At 44.3% G+C, this 19,856-nt stretch overlaps 2 protein-coding genes and 1 long non-coding RNA gene across 4 annotated transcripts in view; 2 read left to right on the top strand and 1 right to left on the bottom strand.

The window, feature by feature from the left end:
* The first annotated feature begins 854 nt into the window (after window positions 1-854).
* DDX20 (DEAD-box helicase 20) lies at window positions 855-10,146 on the top strand. Its single transcript, XM_011367230.2, has 11 exons — window positions 855-1,193; window positions 1,585-1,679; window positions 3,565-3,733; window positions 4,316-4,430; window positions 4,553-4,695; window positions 4,806-4,944; window positions 5,042-5,100; window positions 5,724-5,806; window positions 6,172-6,277; window positions 6,388-6,489; window positions 7,499-10,146. Exons 1-11 carry the CDS (start codon window positions 893-895, stop codon window positions 8,656-8,658), a joined length of 2,472 nt encoding a protein of 823 aa, XP_011365532.1. The 5' UTR covers window positions 855-892; the 3' UTR covers window positions 8,659-10,146.
* A 4,841-nt stretch (window positions 10,147-14,987) lies between these two features.
* LOC111744962 lies at window positions 14,988-16,662 on the top strand. The gene is made up of 2 exons (XR_002782426.1): window positions 14,988-15,717; window positions 16,031-16,662. It is a non-coding gene; the product is annotated as an uncharacterized LOC111744962 (long non-coding RNA).
* Window positions 16,663-16,892: 230 nt separating this feature from the next.
* Window positions 16,893-19,856, bottom strand: part of KCND3 (potassium voltage-gated channel subfamily D member 3) — a 195,423-nt gene continuing 192,459 nt past the window's right edge. Inside the window, exons 6-8 of one of the 2 annotated variants that reach the window (XM_023535796.1) lie at window positions 18,039-18,286; window positions 17,553-17,603; window positions 16,893-17,301 (exon numbers count right to left, since the gene is read on the bottom strand). In XM_023535796.1, the coding sequence (XP_023391564.1) occupies window positions 17,100-17,301; window positions 17,553-17,603; window positions 18,039-18,286 (501 nt within the window). In that variant the 3' untranslated portion in view covers window positions 16,893-17,099. The remainder of the gene's footprint in view (window positions 17,302-17,552; window positions 17,604-18,038; window positions 18,287-19,856) is intronic. The other variant, XM_011367205.2, reaches the window with a different exon arrangement.

Raw genomic sequence — 19,856 nt, 5'->3', positions numbered from 1 at the left:
GGAAAGCGTCTTTGAAAAGATATTTAAGCAGAGCCCTAAAGTAAGGAAAAAGTGGTAAAGACTGCTAGTTGCCACCCACGAGATGGGAGGAGGCGGGGTAGGGCGGAGAGGTAGGGATAGGAGCAACACATAGAAGACATATTAAATTCGAGATATCTATTAGACGTCTAAGTGGAGATGTTGAGGCGGATAGATGAACAAGCCTAGAGTTTAGAGAGAGGTTTGAGGTGGAGATATGAACTTGAAAGCTGTCAGTCCTGTTCCTGGTTCTGATTCAGTTTACTTTTATTAGAGCTCACCGCGTGCCAGGTACTGTGCTAGGGGTTGGGGACGCAGAGATGAATCAAGCTGTATCACAGACACATACCTGACCACTTGGTCAATTCTGTCTAGCCTAAACTCCAGGGGCTCTCTGTGTGTACAGAGCGGGCAGAGAGTTGGGGCGGGACAGGGGAGGGTTAAGGGAGGGTTAGGGGAGGTAACCTCGGAGCCGAGGCACGAAGGTCGGTAGTGTGACGCGCTCCGCGCATCACAACGACAGCCTTGTGAAGTCGGCGACGCGGGACGCAAGGCTGGACGGACCCGCCCACAGAGAGCCAGGAGGCGGGGCGGCGCCCCCACCGTGAGCGCGCGGCGCCCTCTGCGGGCCGCAGGCGGCGACACATCGGTAGCCTTCCCTTTCCTCTACTTCCTCTACACGCCCGCCTTGCTCAGGCCACAGGTTTTTGTTATTCTAGCTGTTTCCCTTTCTTTCTAAGCCTCCGACTTCCGTCCCTCCCCACCAAGCGTGTCCGTGTCTGCGCGAGAAGGGTGCTAATAAAGTTTTCCCTCTTCTCGCTCTCAGGCTCCCCGCCCCGCCTCAAGTACCGCGAGATCTAGCTGCGCGGCTACCATGGCGGCGGAGTTTGAAGCCCCAGCAGCTTTGGGGACCGTGGAGACTGCTACGCCCTTGGAGCATGTTGCCGCACAGGTCTCGGCCCCGGAGCCCACCCCCGGGCCGGCGCGGAGCCTGCGGACGGCTCACGACGTCAGCGGCCCGCGGACCCGCACGGGGGACGTGCTGCTGGCCGAGCCCGCGGACTTCGAGTCGCTGCTGCTGTCCCGGCCGGTGCTGGAGGGGCTACGGGCGGCCGGCTTCGAGCGGCCCTCGCCGGTGCAGCTCAAGGCCATCCCGCTGGGGCGCTGCGGGCTCGGTGAGGGCCGGGGCTATGGAGAGGCCGAGGCGGCGTGGCCCGGGAAGAGCCCCAGTGCGGCCGCCAGTGCGGGGCTCTGCCTGGGGCGAGGCGCTGCACGCGTTCGAGCCTCACTTTCCTCTTTTTGTAAAACAGAGGCTCAGTATTGAGTTTGAAGATAGTTAAGGTTCTTTCCACACAGATAAGTGGTTCCGAGTTTGAGAAGATAAGCAGTAGAGGTTCAGGGAAGAGGCACGTTCCTGGATATGGCCATGCGTTTTTGAGAGTTAACTAAAAACGAAGGTGTCAGCTAGGTGATTTCTGGAGACCCTTCTAGCTCTGTAATTCATATCTGGTACCTAAGCGTCTTCGGTCAGTACTGGCTAGTGATATGTATATTTTTTCTTTTCAGACTTAATTGTTCAAGCTAAGTCTGGCACTGGGAAAACCTGCGTATTCTCCACCATTGCTTTGGACTCTCTGATTCTTGAAAACTTAAGTACCCAGGTGAGTTAAGGTCAGAGGACCCAGAGGAGGGGGTGTAATGTGAATTTTAGCACACTCTGATGAAATAGCTAGTAGTTCCTCAGAGGTAGACGGGCATTTGATGAATGATTAAGTTAAGCTATACGAAAAGTATAAAAGTAGACATGAGTGGCGATTGCGTGGTGACCAAGGACGCATTGTTAGTGTTAGAAGTCTGGAGTTTTTCTATTATTAATGCACTTTGAATAGAATGTCTGTCCTGTGTGTGTCAATTTTGTCATTATTTGAGAATACAGATACTCTTTTTTACTTACCAATCAGACTTTGGTGAGATTTAACGTTTGGCCTGATTCATGGTAGTGTGGTAGTGTGGTGCTCTGGCTGTTGCTGGTAACTACAGGTGGTTCTCATAGCTCTCTGAGTGTATCATTGACCTGGCTTTTAGGTTCTCATCGAGAGTACCTAGAAGCACTTAGATCTCATAGAGTAGATCTAAGATGGCCTTACTCAAATTAATAGGAGATTTGGGTTTGGAGATCATTTCTTCAACAAAGATTTGTTGAGCCCATATTAGGTATAAACATTATTTCAGGCATTGGGGATACAAAGATGAATCAGATATGATCCTCAGAGTCTTACTTTGTGGTTCAGTAATTATGGCAGACTGTATGTATTTCAGGTTCTCAGTCATGTATATCTGATGCTGTTTCTTCAATAGTGGTTTTTAATCCAGATGCCATAGGACAGGGGTCCCCAACCCCTGGACCGTGGACTGATACCAGTCCATGGCTTGTTAGGAACTGGGCCGCACAGTAGGAGGTGAGCGGCAGGCTAGCGAATGAAACTTCATCTGTATTTGCAGCTGCTCCCCAGCGCTAGCATCACCACCTCAGCTCCACCTCAGATCATCAAGCATTAGATTTCTCATGGAGCACCAGTCCCTGGTGCCAAAAAGGTTGGAAACTGCTGCCATAGGAAATCCTTCTATTTCCCAAAGACTTGGGCTATTCTACTTGTGCATTGAGATATATTTGAGATTTTGGCTTCTGAAAATTTGGCAACAGGTGAAATGTCAACTCCCTTAATAAGTTTCATAAATAAAATTGGCATTTTTTAATATAAAATCTTTTCTTATCAAAGTAATACATATTCATTTTTGAAAACTGGGAAAATTCGGAAAAATAAGTGCCAAAAAACAAGTTTTAAGCAGTTTTTTCTTTTCATAGTTGAGACCACTTAGTTTCACCTTCTCTGCCAACAGTTTTTTGTAATGTTCTCATTGTGATGCCCAAGGCCTTCCATGACCTAACCTCTGGAGTTCGATCTTTGATCTTTACTTTCCTGTAATTCTGTCCAGCCACAGGGGCCTCCTTGCTGTTCCTCAAACACACCAAGAACGCTGCTCTCCTAAGGCCCTTGCATTTGCCTCTCCTGCTTCCTGAAGGCGCTTCCCAGGCGTCACACAGCGCGCTCTACTCTGTCATGTACATTTGGGTGTCTGCTCAACTGTTACCTCCTCTGAGGGGCCTTCCTTGATCACCCCATTTAAATGACTCTTTTGTTGCTTCTTTCTCTTTTCCCTGTTTGATTTTTCTTCATAGCACTTTTCATTACCTGCCATTATTTGTATATGCTCGTTTATTGTATGTCTTCTTATCATTCAAGAATGAAAAGTGCCATGAGAGCAAGGACTGTACTGTTAACTGTTGACGCCACAGAAACTCATATGTTACCTAGGTTCTTATTTGTTTGTTGAATTAATACATGAATAAATGAATAGTTTCCTTTGTCCATAAAACCTCATTTAATGTGATCATTTAAAGGAAAAATAGTTTATTGTATAATGAATGTGCCAATCACATGTATTTATTCCACTGACTCAAAGATATATTTTACATTTTCTTAGATTTTGATCTTGGCTCCCACAAGAGAAATTGCTGTACAGATACATTCCGTTATCACAGCCATTGGAATAAAAATGGAAGGCTTAGAGTGTCATGTCTTTATTGGAGGGACTCCATTATCACAAGACAAAACCAGACTTAAAAAGTGTCATATTGCTGTTGGATCTCCTGGTAAGATAGCAAATGCTTGTTCATAACTGGGGCTTTTAGGAACTGAACACTTTTACTGTAACAATAATATGGGAATCTTTGGATAACTATGATAATTATTTTGAGGATTAGAAATGAAGAGCCTTTGACTAGTGAGAGATAGACACGTGACTGGATTACCAACAGCATTTTCTAAAGATGTTTAAGAACACATATGGGATAGGTTTCTGAGAAGAGGATGAAGCAGATGACTTTCAGGAAGCCATTCTAAGCCATGGATTGAGATTGTTCTTTGCTGCTTTATTAATCAGTTTTGAATCACTTAGAATTAATCTAGCATCCAGTGCCTTAGCATTCAGGTCTTTTGATAGGAGTAGTGTTTATTTTCCATACTTATTGGTGATGAAATATGAGGGAAAATAATGGATTTAGGCAAAATCAGAACTCAAGATTTCTAATTTGTGGCTTAGTGCATAAATGCACAATGCGGGTTGGGTCGGGAAAGTCAGCAGTACAACCTTTGAGTAAGTAGAGTGACAACATTGGCTGAGATGTGCGTAAATTTGGTGCATCATAAATATTTCAATTTTTTAAAAAATTTAGGCAGAATTAAACAACTGATAGAGCTTGACTACTTGAACCCAGGCAGTATACGTCTCTTTATTCTGGATGAAGCAGATAAGCTATTAGAAGAAGGCAGCTTCCAGGAGCAAATAAAGTAAGAAAAATAACTAACTTTGACTATTAAAGTGGTGCCCAAAGTATCTGTCTTTAGCTCTTCAAGGTAATGACTACTGTTTGATTAGTCTCCATGGCATGTGTTTTTCTTCTTTTTTGCAGTTGGATTTATTCTTCCTTGCCTGCCAGTAAACAGATGTTGGCAGTATCAGCAACTTACCCTGAATTTTTGGCTAATGCTTTGACAAAGTACATGCGAGATCCCACTTTTGTAAGACTAAATTCCAGTGACCCGAGTCTCATAGGTATGTACAGATATTGGATACTTAACATTACTGGTTTGTTCATGATATTCTGGAGTTTTCCCTGGTCTAGTTGCCTATCGCTTTTATATTTGCTGTTGACTTCTTTGTAGGTTTGAAGCAGTATTACAAAGTTGTCAGTTCGTACCCTTTGGCCCATAAGATTTTTGAGGAAAAGGCTCAGCATTTGCAGGAACTGTTCAGCAGAATTCCATTTAATCAAGCCTTAGTCTTTTCTAATTTGCACAGCAGGTAATGTACCTTAAAGGGTCATCTGGGGAACTTGTGAAATAGAAGCATAGGTGCGAAGCAATATTTGCGAAATTATAACCCTCTATGTTTTTTATAGAGCACAACATCTGGCTGACATCCTTTCTTCTAAAGGCTTTCCTGCAGAGTGCATTTCAGGTAAGTTCATCTCTTTAATCTTTGTTTAGTATTCTGACTTGAGGCCTCACCCAAGTCAAGAGGAAGTATCGCTTTATGAGTTGTCTCGTGAGTGAGGTTATGCTGAGTCTTCAGAGGAAATTTCAAGTTTGTTTTTCATTGAGATTTGATGTTAATATTCCTGTTTTTTAAGAAGTAACTTGGTATATAATAATTAGAAAACGAGAGCTTAATAATTTTATAAAACAAAGTTTGTTTTTGTCTTTTTAATAGGCAAACATTTTGCTTCTTAACATAACACCTGAGGTGGTGTTCCAGAAAGGGGACGGTCCTGGGGGATGGCCCGGGGTGGTTAATTTATTGCCCTGGGAGTAGTATGTTGCAAATCATGTAGACCTGGTTGTTGTTATATTTCATATGTAACTTTGCAGATATAGTTATATCTGCAAGCATAGCCTAGTCACTATTTAAAATTGATTTTTGAATTTCTAGTGGATTGGCTAACTAATTTCAAGTTGATTGCCTAACCCTGTTTTAAAAGGTTCTGACTCTCTAGGTCTTAACCTAGATTTGTCTGCTTTTTGTGGATTCGATAAATGTGTATTAGTTTGTTTTTATATGACTTTCTTTTCCGGCTTTTTTAGGCAACATGAATCAGAATCAGCGTCTTGATGCTATGGCTAAACTAAAGCAGTTTCATTGCCGAGTCCTCATTTCCACAGATTTGGTAAATTGCCCCTTCAGTTTGGGTGACTAACGCTCTTAACATATGTTCTGTTATCAGATGTACAGATTTCATCTGTTGTTTTATGGGGTGTATCTGACAAGAATACCAGAAGATAATTGTCTTTCCAGTGCTAGGGAATATGCTTTCATAAAAATGTCTTTTATATTTCATCTGCATTCTTGAAATTAGTCATTAGAAATGAATTCCCTTTTCCTTTGCTCCTAAATATCCCCCTTCCTCCTAAACACCCTCCTGTTTTTAATCTGGTTCTTCGTTATACTAGAATAAGATAGTGTACATTGGTACCACGCCGCAGTTAATACAAACAGACAAGTTCTCTCTTTTTTTTTTCTCTTAAATTCAAGACTTCCCGTGGGATTGATGCTGAGAAGGTGAATCTGGTTGTGAATCTGGATGTACCATTGGATTGGGAGACATATATGCATCGGATTGGCAGAGCTGGCCGTTTTGGTAAAAAGAAAAGTTTGGGTGTTTTCTTTAAGTAGAGGAATCAGTAATGTGACAGGTAGACTTGGAGTTTTGTTTATGTGAAAAGGATTAACATTTCCTCTGTGCTTTAGGTACTTTGGGACTGACAGTGACCTACTGTTGCCGGGGAGAAGAAGAAAATATGATGATAAAAATTGCCCAGAAATGTAATGTCAACCTTCTGCCTTTACCAGGTATATTTTACCTGTTTCATTTTGCTATCAGAATAATAATGGTAGTGATAAAGGCCTTATAAGAATAATAGCTAACACAGAATGCATATCATGTGTCAGGTACTATTCCATGGTCTTTCTGTATGTTAACTCATTTAATTCTCACCACAGTCCTATGAGGTATATGCTATTATTATCTACATTTTGTAGATGAGTATATCGAGGCATGGAGAGGTTAAGTAATTTGCCTTAAGCTTTTAAAGCTAATTAGTAGCAGGGAGAAGATTGCAAGTTAACTATGGCACATGAAAAATGAAAAATTGTTTTCTATTGTGTTAGCTCCGTTTTTTAGTTTGTAGCCTTGCAATTTAATTTTATTCTTTTTAAAAGGTGGGTATTTTACCCGTTTTGTCACCGTGAAGGTAATTCTTGTCATATTCTCCTTTGTCACTATGGGGAAGGCATAGTATCTTTAATTTGAACACTATTTTGCAATTTTTGAAGTATTTTCTTTTGATTTTAATGAATCATTTGTCAAGCTACTCTTTTAAAATGCCATCTTGGAAACAGTGTTTGAAACTATTAATGATCTCTTGAAAACAAAAAAACCCTAAAAAACTTGTGTGGAAATGTGGTTTATTTGCTATATGTGTTAATACATGCACATTACTATATATGTCTATATGTACATGTATATATATGCCTATTCATAACTGTATACTTATAGTGTATACATGACCTAGAATATGAGATACATGGTGATTGAATAAATATAACAATTTTTTACCAATTTATGTTGTAACTCCTTTAGCGATTTTTACAAAGTTAGATTAAACACAGGTCTGGGAGTCCTGTGGATTCTAATAGTTCTGCCTTTGTAATAACTCATTTTATGATCTTTTGCAGATTTCTTTAACTTGCTCCAAGCTTATGTCTTGACTTACAAAATATTTATTTTATGAAATTATTCAGAAAATGCTGGTCTAGGGTAGCTAGAGAATTTTAATATTGTTTTATTCCCTCTCTATAGATCCCATTCCTCCTGGTCTGATGGAAGAATGTTCTGACTGGGATGTGGAGGGTCGAGCTGCCGTGCATACACATGGCTTAGTGAGCATACCTGCCAAGCCCCTAAAAAAACAAATTCAAAAAATAGAGAGACCCTCCCAAAGTCAGAAAGCTCACGGTAACCACTTGGCTTCATCTCGAAATACTTCCGTGTCTGCGCCATCAGTCAAATCAAAAAGTAATACCAAACAAAAGCTGCCTGTGAAAAGCCACTCGGAGTGTGGAATTGTAGAAAAGGCAGTGTCACCCAAAGCACTGGGCTGTGCCCCACAGCTGGAAGAGCAAACGAAGACTTCTGTTCAGACCCCTGTTGAAAACTCTAACAACAGTCAGCACCAGGGCAAAGAAGAATTACCTGTGTCCCTCCCCAAAATTCCCTGTCTGTCTTCCTTTAAGATCCATCTGCCGTGCACTTTGACTTTGGCAGAACTGGTAGAGGACTATGAACACTATGTTAAAGAGGGGTTAGAGAAACCCGTGGAAATCATCAGGCACTACACAGGCCCTGGGGGTCAGACTGTGCACCCTCAGAATGGTTTTGTGAGGGATCGAATTACTGAAGAGAGAGTGCAGGTATTGGCCAGTAGTAGCCAGTCTGGAGACTCGGAGAGTGACAGCGATTCTTACAGCTCGAGGACTTCTTCCCAGAGCAAAGGAAATAAGTCATATGTGGAAGGCTCTTCTGATACCCAGCTGAAAGACTCGGAGTCTACCCCTGTGGATGGCCACACCCCTTTGGAACCACCTCTGAATGGCAATGACACTCCTAATGTAGAGTATCGAGAATCACCTGACATCCAAGTAAAGACAAGGCATAAAGAGGGGGCAAACCAGAGAGCCAAGCAGAGCCGGAGAACCCTTCCTAGGCGGTCCTCCTGTCGATGGCAGACGGAACCCCAGGAAGATGGTTGGTACGACCACCACAGGGAAACGCATCTCAGTTTTCCTGGTACCTATCAGGATTATGAGGAGTACTGGAGAGCTTACTACAGGGCCTGGCAGGAATACTATACTGCTGCTTCTCAGTCATATTATTGGAATGCTCAGAGGCATCCAAGTTGGATGGTGGCCTATCACATGAATACCATTTATCTACAGGAAATGATGCGTGGTAACCAGTGACTAGAGGTCACACTTCAGACCATCCGAAAGTATCAATGAGCGATACCTTTGGATAGCCATCCCCCTCGACCTATAGTAGAATGGCATATAGTGGCATTTTTGAGGAACTTGAAGTGTTAAGGCTTTCTGCTGGGATCCATCTCTTTTTCAGATTGTTTTGACCTTTGATTTATGTCAGGTACATTGCCTTTTTTAAAGAAACTTTATCAATCAGATTCTTGATGAATTTTGGGGGACGTAGAGCTAAAGGTCCCAGGGTGCCAATTTCTATAAGCCATTCCAAAAAGAAATGTTTGAAAAGACTTATACCACTGCTTACTTTAAAAAATAAAAACAGTTGCGATTTGAAAAACGTTAGTTTATGCCGGGGAGTTCTTTGCAAAAGGCTTGGGCTACATTTCCATAGAGGTATGTTCCTGTAGGAATTTGTAATATGGTAGGTCAGAAAATCTCCTTTTAGGTTTAGACAAGGAGAAGTAAACATTGCTTCACACTTTGCCAAAGGTACTCGATTTGACGCTCTTTGTTTTCAGTAAAACTATTTGTTACCAGGAAAAATACAAACTTAGCCAAAAGTGTTGACATTGTTCATCTTTTGAGTGTTTTTTGTCTTTAAGATTGTGAAAGCTGCCCACACCTCCATAGTACATTAAATAGCTAAGGATCATTGGTGGCTGTCTTATTTTTGTTTCTCAGAAAGAGAAGCAACTCATAATCTTTATTAGATTTTAGATCCTTTTATGAATCTGATGAAAGCTATAGATAGTCCCAGAAAATTTCTCATTCTATAAACAAGAATTGTGTATGTAATTTCAAGGGGTTCATAGACCCCGCCCTGGGCCTATCTGTGGTTAACTGCCCTACACTGCCAGAGCTGGAACTCATTCTGTTCAAACTCCTCCCACGATGTGTCTTAATCTTGTGTCTTCTAGAAATTTTTCCCAGTTTTTACCTCTAATGCTAGGATCCAAAGGAAACAGTCATTTTCCGGAGATGGTGCATCTATAAATTATGATTTAGAAAAATATAATTGGAAGTTACACATCCCTTCTTTTCTGTGGCAGTCCTTTTATGATTACACATTTGCTTCCCAAACCTTTCTGTGAGCTGTATTTGTGGTGAGAGTACCTCTTATGTATGGAGATATATATATACACTTTTTAAAAGGAAAGTTCTTTCCTGCGTACATATTTGTCTAGGCGATATAATCATTTTCCCTCAGGACTGTCAGCAAGCATCCACAGCCATTGTCATTTACTGTCTAACAGTCACATAACACAGTCCTAAACTTTGGTTTAACTTGTATTCCTGTCATTTGGGTTGGGCAATGGTAGGCTTTACTTATATGTACCAGTACTGTACATGTATTGCCAAATTAGAATGAATGAATTAACACTAAATAGTAAATCCATAATTAGGTCCAGTATGTTACTAAGAAGTAGAGACTTTAATTACACATTTAAATAAAATCTTGTCTTTTCTGTATAATTGAATATACCTCTTTTTCTCCCCTTTCCCCCACAATGTAGCCAAGTTCACAGTTTGTCATTGCTAGGAGATTTTAATTAGGATACTGCTGCATCTTAATTAGAAATGAGGTTACCCATTAGTCTTGAAATTAATTGGATTCTCTCTTCAGGTTCGTCATATTTTATGTTTGCTTTTTTTTTAATAGAAAAATAAGCTGGAGGTGAGCATATGCATAACATGAAAATACTAATTGCTTCATTTTTCCATAAGCATTCGCTAGGAAAATTTCAGCTGTTATTTTCCCGAATAAGGGATGCAGTTACAGTGGTGGCTGTCAGAGGAATCTGCTGCTCTTTGTGTGGAAGAGGCTTTTCTGTTTGGAGTTGTCAGTCTAGGTGCACGTCCCTACAATCTGTTAAGGACCCTACAGGGGTTTTGGGTAAATTCACGTGAGTGCTTTGTGCTGCAGTGGAAAGAGCATCTGTCCTGGTTGAGACTGCTGCTGCCTCTTTACCTTGTACCCGCCACTTCTAAAGATCCAGTGTGCTCATCAACAAAACGAGGGAGTTGCACTAGAAGAGTTTTTAGGGTCTCTTGCAGTAGTTCTAAGATTTAATTACTATATTACTAATAAGAAGAAACACTTTCTGGCTACAGTAAAGGCTAATTATTTTATGAATACAAAGTGTCTTTATAAGTTCAGGTAATGGCTAGTGTGAGTGGGTTAAATGTCTGAATTCTAAAATACTAAATCACTATACTTCACAACAATTGTTCAAGTTGAACTTAAGAGACTAGTAGTAGTAACATGCAGAGAAATCTTTGGGAAACCTGCTGCTTTGGATAATTTTGACTTAGAACTAGAATACGAATTATGATTTAATATTTTCTAAAGTAGCTTAAGGATTGCAGTAATGTTTATCAACCTTTTAAAAACATATGGTTTAAAAGTAAACTTCAGCCCCTGAATATTAAATATAATTGAATTATAATACTCGTGGATCAGCTCATATAAAACAAGGGAGTAGTTTGAAGTTTTAGAGTTTTTTCCCTTCCCTACATGTAAATAAACCTGTTAATCTTAAAAAGTAATTTTTTTTGATAGTCATAGCTGACATTGGAATATCACCACAAGGTTATTCTCTTGTTTTGGCAGGGTATGTTTATTGTTTTGTGCCTCTGTGAAGAAGCACATATGTCCCAGTTAACATTTTGTGTTTTTTAATGAAAAAGAGCAAATATTGCTCAAAGCACATCTGGTTTCCAGTTTATCGCCAAGACGTTTGTGCTGTGGATCTGTAGTGACACCTAGTGGGTGATAAGGATACGAGCATCAGTGATCGAAATGCATTTATTTCACAGACAACTTCTAGGGCTTCGGGCATCGTGCATTTGCCTTAATGTTCCATTTCTATGGTTTCATTAATTGGGATCTGGTGGTCGTGGGACACTAAAAGGGTTCCCATGGTCGTTGCCACATATGGTGACATATGAAAACGCCTGTCGCTCTCATTACCTAAGTCAGTTATTAAGGTTACAGCATATCTTCAAGATAATCTAATCCAGCTGCTGCAATTTTTAAGTCGAGGAATCAGACTGAAGCCAAGAGAAAAACTAATGACTCAAGGTCATATAAGTAAGTGATAGAACTTGAACTTGAGCCTCCATCATCTGATTCCCAAGCTTTCTGCTATACCCTATATAGCATCTAATTTTGAGTTTTCTTTTTAGTTTGAGGCCGTGGTTTAGATGAAGGAGTCGGTATATTCTCAGCAGAACCAGTACTGATAAAGAAGGGAGATTTTCTTTCAATAATGCAGGGGCTGGGCCTCAAAATAGAGCTGTTGACAAATGCAATCAGATGCTTTCCCTGTCAGTGACCATCAGTGACTAAAGCATGCAGGCAGGCGGATTGTCAGGGATGTCACCGAGCAGTTGCTGGGGGCCGGGAAGGGAAGATGAGACTTAGGCACCTTTCTGAACAGAGAGCCTCTCTGTTAGATCACTTTTACTTTCTAGTAGGAGAATTTGTATTAAAATAAACATTCATAAACATTTTAGGGTTTGTGGCACATAGTTTGTTTAATCCAGATTGGATACATCAGGTACAGCAGTGGCACATGACTCAGTACTGTAAATGATATACATTTTAACATATGCACTACGGTTTCAAAAGACAACAGGAAACTCAAGATATTTTTTCCATAGAAAGTTTTCACGTTTATCTTCCTGCAGTTTTGTACAGTATTTCTTCTTTGCCATTGTGATGTTGTAAGCAAAGCCCATTTATTATACGAAAATAGAAAACATACTTGATGTTTTTCACGATAACATTTATGGGGTGGGGTGGGGGGTGACCGCTAAGGAAAACATTACATTGGAATGTCTGATTATCAAAAATATACCATCCCTCCCCCCTCCCAGGTTTGTAAAATAGTCTATTGGTCCAAGGAGCCCCCCAGGACTTGGGTCAGTGCCTCGCACTGGTTAGAGTGACACCGGCCAGTGTAGGTAAGTAACCTGCTAATATAAATGTCATTCCCACACTCGATGTGAAAAACAGAACATTCTGAATAGAAAACAAGACTCAGAAGGAACCCCTTTAAAGCTTTCTTTTGCCGATAGCCTCTTTCTCTTAGTTCTAATGATACTCTTCATGATGCTATTTGAGTTCCAAGTGTCATGGGTCATAACAATGTTTTTCCTTCATCCAGTTGTTTTAAAGCTTTGCATATGATGAGATTTCATAAGGAAATTAGAGAAAATAAGTCTTTCAGGTTCCTAGTTGTCATGGTTACCATGCCAACTAGAAGGGAAAGTAATATTGCCTTAGTAATCTAAGATCTCAGCGTTGGGATCTTTCTGCCTTGTAGGTACCCGGTAGGTGAAGTGAGGGAGTCTGGACCACTAGAATTCGTCAATAACGTCAATCTATAAGTTTAGCTCAATTTCAAGCACTACCTCTGCAAAATTAGAAAAAAAAAATCTAGGTACGTGTTTCAACATATACTTTCCCTGCCTATATTCTAACAAATAAGTGAAGTGATCATGAACTGTAGGAGTCAGTTCGAAAATGGTAAAGTCTGCAGCATATCCATGAGCTGACTTTTGTTCATCATGGATCAACATTAACTGTCCACTTTAATTTCTGTTCAAATTATTTGTTTTTCTGAATTTCATTTACTTACTGGCCTTATACTCCTGTGTGATTGTAATGTGTTCATCTGTCATTGAGAACATCTGGTCTTTTGAACAGGATTCTATGCAGTTAGTCCTGAGCTTGACACTAGCTATGAAAATGGATGAGGGGAAAATAGTACAGAGTTTGCTTCTGGAGGTCCTGGCTCAGGATGCTTCTGAATAGAATGCTTCTGCATCCTTAGTCACCATCCTTGACATCCAGGTATTAAAAATATAAGCAAGCCTCAGAGTAATGCAACATGACATGGAGGAAAACTCCTCAAGATAGGCTGTCTAAGCCCTGGATTGCGATCGCAGTCCTGCCGTGTGACCTTGGATAAGTCATTCAGCTTCTTGCCTGTGCTCCTTTCTGTGAATCAGGGATTTAGTTAACTTGACCCACTACTGTCAGAGGTTGTAGTAAGGGTCAGAAGGACTAGAAAAGGTATGCTTTGAAATGTCCTAGTCCTCTCTTCGTTGGGAAGAGAGCATTTGACTGAAAAACCTGACTGTTTGCTTATTTTTGATAGATTCGGCAGCCTGTGGCTGGTGCTCCCCAGGGAATGGTGGTTCCCAAAGTATGGTTCGTATTCGTGCAGTCAGGTGGCTTCCCGGGCTGCGCCCAGGTAGTGTTGGCATTTACGTAAGACTGCGTCTCTAGTTACTGCCTCCGTACATGGTCTCTGAAGCACGGTCCCTCTGGGAGGTGATGGTGTAGTGGAAAAAGCATCAGACTAATAGCCAAGGGACTTGCGTTCCGGTCCCAGCTGTCTTTAAATGACTGCATGGCCTTCAGCAAGTCACTTAATTTCTCTGGGCCTCAGCTTTCTATACCATAAACTATTAGAGAGAGACTTTAATATCTTCTTGTTCCGATATACTCTTAATACTATATTTTCTAAGTTTCCATTCATGTGAATGGAGACTTTAGTTTTTCTTTAACTCTCCCTAAAGCTTAGTGGGATGGAATGGGATGGGTAGTTTGGGGGAATCTTCCGTTATGCTGAAGCGATTCATCAACTATGAAAGCTCAAGTGTCACTGTGGCAGAAAGCCACTGCCCCAGAAAGCCCCGATGTCTTGGCTCTTCAGCCGCTGGCCAAGGAGTTAGACTTGCTGACCTGATGGGGCCACTTTGGCCCATCTGTGTCCTTACAACCAGCAGTGTGCTCTGGCTGTTGGCTGCTGTGTGGATGAGCCACTTTCCTGGGTTGATGTCTTTTGGACCAGGGGTGAGCCGGGGCTCGCATCCTGGCTGAGGCTACACTGGGGGAGGTAGATGAAGGGGGTGGTCTAATGGTCTTTTAGGAACTGGCATAATGTGAGATTTGGAAAGGAAACTGTCAGAAAATGGAAATTCTTTGGGATATGATCATTAAAAGGTGTTGATTAATTTTCGTGGGAACCGCTCTGCCTCCTTGGTACACTATCAAACCGATCTTGGGTTAGATCGGTCACTGTTCCAACCCGCGATGGCCTAAATATGGCAGTTACTTCGCTTGGTTCTTATGATGTAAACCCACTTAGACATTCCTAACTCGACTCTGTTACCTCTTCTTTCAAAAGAAAAATCCCTTTTCTAGTCCTTTGCCTGCCCTCTAGCTGGAGTCCAGCCCAGTCTTCTGCCTTCTCCAATGAGATATGTGTATGAAGTAAATGGACTTAGGTCCTTATTCTCAGGTATGTTTAGATTGTTTGTGTATGTGCAGACATCTTCGTCTGTAGTTGGAAAGCCTTTCTGTCTCCTTAGACCGCAAGCTCAGGGCCAGAACCACTCCATTCTCACATCAGGGGGGAACCTGTGAGGCCAGACCCAGAGAAGGGACTCAGTCGGCGGTCAGTGAGGACAGCATAGAAGACAAAGGTAGGAGGCTCCCCTCCTCTGCCCGCTGCCCACCTCCTGGCTAGGTGCCACCTCACAGCCCTTTGTCTTTCCCCTTCTATGGGGTCAATAGAGCTGGGGCCATAGGGAGGCCCATGGAAGGTGTGTTCATGTTCCCGGCTAGTGAAACTCGTCTAGATGGCTGTGGTGGGCAGAGAAACTCTTGGCCTACAGTTAAACAGCTGACCGCTAAGCTGGAGAATGGACGAGGCGCTCCTGTATCAGAGGCCCGGCCAGAGAGATTGCCTTAGGGTAGCTGAGGGTGGGGGAGGGCGGGAAGGGGCTCGTTGCTAACCCTGAGGCCCACCTGCTCTGTTATAAGCAGTGGAAATGGATGGAGGATTCTAGAAATGCTTTTCCCAGCCCCGCCAGGGTGCAAGCCTCTTGGACAGAAATGCTGTCCAGGTTCCCAGAAGTGATATTCACGCCCTCCCTTGCACGGAGGTGATCAACTTCTCCCCATTTCACTTATCTTCAGGGATATCAAGCCTGAAGACGCTTCAGATCTCAAGGCGTCTTTCAGACCAGGTAAGTCATCTAGAATCCCTTACTTGCTTTCACACTTTGGTGCATCCTTCGGGAGGCACTCGGGCTTAACCTTCTGCAGCCTCCGTGTGGGAGTTGCCTCAGGGGAGAGATAAGCCTGGTCCCCATACCACTGCCCTCTGCAGGAAGCTGCTCATGGGGCCCCTTGGCACAGCTCTGGATGGGCTTTATGGTGGGTCCTGGAAGAAGGGTACGTAGCAAGGTGCCACAGGGGCCGACTGCAGCGGTGAGCCCCGGGGTCTTCTGTCCTCTCCCCACTGGCACACACCAGGAGTTGGCTGTTTCCTTTTTCCAGATCCCAGTGTGGTACATCTGGTCATTCCCTTTCTAACCCAGAAATGGAAGCTGCAAACACCGGTGGTTCCCACCGCAGGGGAAGCACTCAGTTGCATCAGGTGTTCTCCCCTCACCCTTCAGCACTCATTTTCGCTTCATGCCTTTCTCTTCCATAGCTGCATTCACAGAAGTACAATCCAGGCAGACGGCCGCGGGTGCCTGCCAGCGGAGAGACCTTGCTAACACGTCATGGGATCGTTGGGGCCTGTGTAGAGACAGATGGCTGGACGCAGGGGGTGAAGCAGAGAGATACAGAGACGAAGGAGACAGGGACCGACAGAGGGTAAAGGTTGCCGTGTGGTCACCTGGCAGCTCTGCGCAGGTGGGCTGGGCGTTAGGGGCCCAGACTCACTCGACCTCACCACCTGGGGGAGTGGAGAGAGAACTCAGCAATGACTGACTTCGCAGCCTAAAAGCTTTGCTATAAAAGGAGAGGAAAAAAAAAAAAAAAAAAACAACCCTCACAAAATGCATTGTTTTGGTTCAAAGGTTTTGGGTCCATGGAGATAGAACGTTTCACAAAAATCCGTTGGTGTTTTTCTTTTCCACCTTTTCCCATGAATAAATATTATCCATTAAGAGCCTTGAAAAGGTGCTTAAATACACAGTGTTATATTTTCTTCCCGTTTTGCTTGTGATGACTCTGTCCTCTGTGCTGCTCTTGGTCTTGTATTTTCCTCGTTGGGTCTCCAGAAATAATCGTTATTTGGTCTGAGGCCCGCCCCCTCCAGGCCCTGTCCTGGCACGCAGCTTCTCCCCCCACGGTTTCGCCCCTACCCCACCCACCCTCCCTTCCTGGCCCCCGTGAGAGGCAGGCTCACAGGGCTACGTCCAAGCTAGTAGCAGCGAACCTCAGGGGCCCCTTCGCTGCTTCTTCATCCTTCCAGGCACAAGTTTCAGTGCTAGGGGTGCAACAGGGCAGGCAGAGAGAGTGGGGGAAGCGGGGAGGGAGTGGAGCCAGCGGCCACCCACCAACATGCCAGCCCCCTGGACTCCCACTACCTGCACCGGCCGTCTGTCCAGTGGCTTTACAAGGCGGAGACCTTGACGACATTGCTGGCTATGGAAGGAATGTTCGTGTTGGGACCTGGGCTGGCAGGGGGCGGCCGACTTTCCCCCTCAGGGGTTAGCGCTGGCGGGGTGGGGATGCTGATGATGGCTGTGGTGATCTGGGATGCTTTGCAGTTTGGTCTCAGTCCGTCGTCTGCTTTCAAATTAAGGCTGGAGCGGCTGGGATAAAAAAAAGAGTGAGCTGATGGTGGTTCCTCTGGCTAGCTCCCACAGCTTCCTCGATGCCCTGCATTTCCAGCCCAGAGTAACCAGGAGGTGGTCTGGGTGACCCTCTGTCTTCTTTTCGGTAATCAGCCTGTAATGATCTATTCTGATTATTATTCCTAAACTGCCAACAGTTGCAAAGTTGTGGTGGATATCGGGGCTTTGGGATTCAGAGTACATGTTTTTCCCTCCAGTGGACTGTTTACCTGTCATTCGTGGCATTTGACTTTTGCTTTCTCCAAATTCCTCGCATCTCACTGGAGGTAGTGGGAAGTGGCATAGATGTAATCAGAGAAAGGAGGAAAAATTCAATCTATGACTCAGAATCAACCTAGGATAAGCCATGTCTAACACAATTGTGAAAATTATTTCCCTGAGAAAACGGGTAGTGTATTCTTGGCACTGGGATAGGTCATTTTTGGATTTTTTTTTTTTTTTTAGTTATTTTTTTCCTAATATGTAACCCCACATGGGGCCTCAGCCTGCTGTAGGACCCTCCACAGCACACGAAGGGCGTTCGGGTTAACTTGCGAGGAGGAGAAGGAAGGTGGGGGGAGGCGGAGGGGCTCACGCCTCAGATAAGGGAGAGGTGAGCTAGAGGACTCTCAGGCTTCTCCTAAAGCTGAGATCATTGGATTCTGTGAATGCCCTGACTCCAGCCTTCGGGGGTGATGGGGAGGGAAGCCACCCACCTGGTGGTGAGGGACGGCTGCTCGCTGCCCTGGATGTGGATCGTGCTGAGCTCCTGCATGCTGCGCAGGCGAGTGGCCGGCAGGTTGGAATTGGGCAGGTGTGTGGTCTTCTTACTGCGGCGGGAGCAGCAGGTGGTCGTGAGGCCGGGGTGGCTGGACAGTGAGGGACTTCTCGTGGACGGGTAGTTCTGCATTGAACTCTCCATGCAGTTCTGCTCAAACATCTGCTCGTCTACGAACTCGTGGTTCTGTGGGAAGCAGAAAGCAAAGGAGTCGGAGAAGGAGACGGGAGGGAGGGGGAGGAGCCCCCGTGCTCTGTATGGCTGCCTGGCTCTGTTCTGGCCGTGAGAGATGGGCTCCCAGCTGCCCGGAGCCCAGACAGGCATCCAGGAGGGGTGACGTCCCACAGGCATCAGATGCAGAAGGAAAGAGAGCTCTACGGGCAGCCCTGGCCCTCGCACCGAAGGGCGGGGACTACAGTCGTTCAGTCATGAGGTGACATGCACTCCATCTACAGCTTTGAGCTGTAGGGACACAGAGGTCACAAAGGAGTTTAGTGGCATCATAAGAGCTAGAAGCAAAGACTACTTACTCTTCAGGCTTTGCGCAGGATCCCCCCAGAGTGGCGGACAAGGGGTCACTGCTATGGTAGTGGTTCTGCTAGGTTGCCTTTGCTGGATTTAACGGCGAGATACTTGTGAATCTTGGGTAAGTGTGAGACATAAGCTTTTAAAGACACTGGACTGTTCACAGAATTGGGAGAGCTCTGCTCTTAAAGGCTAATAGGGTCAAATTGTCAGGGTTATGATTTATTATTGTTTTTACTTGATAATGGGATACGGACACCTGGAGGCATAGGGTTCCCTAAGTCGAGTGTAAGGATGGGAAGGGAATGCTTATGGGACAGAGTGGAGCTTAACTCAAGAGAACTTAAAAATGGCCGTATGGCCAAGGTGACTAAAAATCTGCGGCATTAGTGGTCTGACCGAGGCCGCCGGGGTGCGGAGAAAGTCTGAAGAGAAGTTGCATGAGAATAGAGTTCAGAGGGAGACCAGCCCTGACAGCCAATACCAGGAGGCCCCATGGAGCCGGGCAGGTGGCTTAGACGGGCCACAGACGTGGCATGTGGACACTCACAGGATACCGACATCGGTGCCATGTTCCACCCCCTCCAAGCCCCTGGGGAGGTCAAAAGAGGGAATCGAAAAGGCAGGTGGGTCGTTCAGCACAAAAACTGGGAGCCTGGGCTGGTACTGGGTGTGACGGCAGCGGGAAGATGAGCCCCAGAAGAATCAACAGCACATGCAGAGAACCAGACCAGGGGGTAAAAAGAGGAGGATCCACAGACTCAGAAGAATCAGAGAGAAAAAACATCAATTGAATTTTTAAAAGTTATACCTTGATGGTGGAGGTTCGTACAGACAACAGGGGATCATCCACAAGATAGGACAACCCCTACAGGACAACATGCCAACAGAAGATAAAAACACCATTGATTGTACATTCCGGCATTCCCAAGCTCAGTTTGACATTCAGTCTCTCAATCCCAGCATTCCACCCGCGGAGCCCAACATTCCAGCCCCGGCTCCCCGCATTCTCCCCCATCCCCACCCCGCGCTGTCCCAACATTCCACGCCCCCTCCTTCCCCTCCGTGCCCCCACCCCCCGCTCCAACGTCACCCCGCTCCAAACCAACATTCATCCCGTCCATCCCAGCATTCTGCTGCTTCTAGCCCCACATTCCTCCCCTGAAATCCAGCATTCCAACTCTTCCATCCCAACAGCCCATCCCCACAATCCGACATTCTCCCCCTCGGA

Source organism: Pteropus vampyrus, unplaced genomic scaffold, assembly GCF_000151845.1.
Source record: "Pteropus vampyrus isolate Shadow unplaced genomic scaffold, Pvam_2.0 Scaffold6, whole genome shotgun sequence".
Taxonomy (NCBI): Eukaryota; Metazoa; Chordata; class Mammalia; order Chiroptera; family Pteropodidae; genus Pteropus; species Pteropus vampyrus.
The sequence above is the reverse complement of the archived record's forward strand: the minus strand, read 5'-3'. Positions and strand labels throughout refer to the sequence as shown.

Excerpts from the sequence above, each read along its gene's own strand:
- DDX20 (XM_011367230.2), top strand. The coding sequence starts at position 893 with ATGGCGGCGGAGTTTGAAGCCCCAGCAGCTTTGGGGACCGTGGAGACT. Across the intron at positions 1,680-3,564 it reads TTGAAAACTTAAGTACCCAG|ATTTTGATCTTGGCTCCCAC; the intron begins GTGAGTTAAGGT and ends ACATTTTCTTAG. Across the intron at positions 5,807-6,171 it reads TCCTCATTTCCACAGATTTG|ACTTCCCGTGGGATTGATGC; the intron begins GTAAATTGCCCC and ends CTTAAATTCAAG.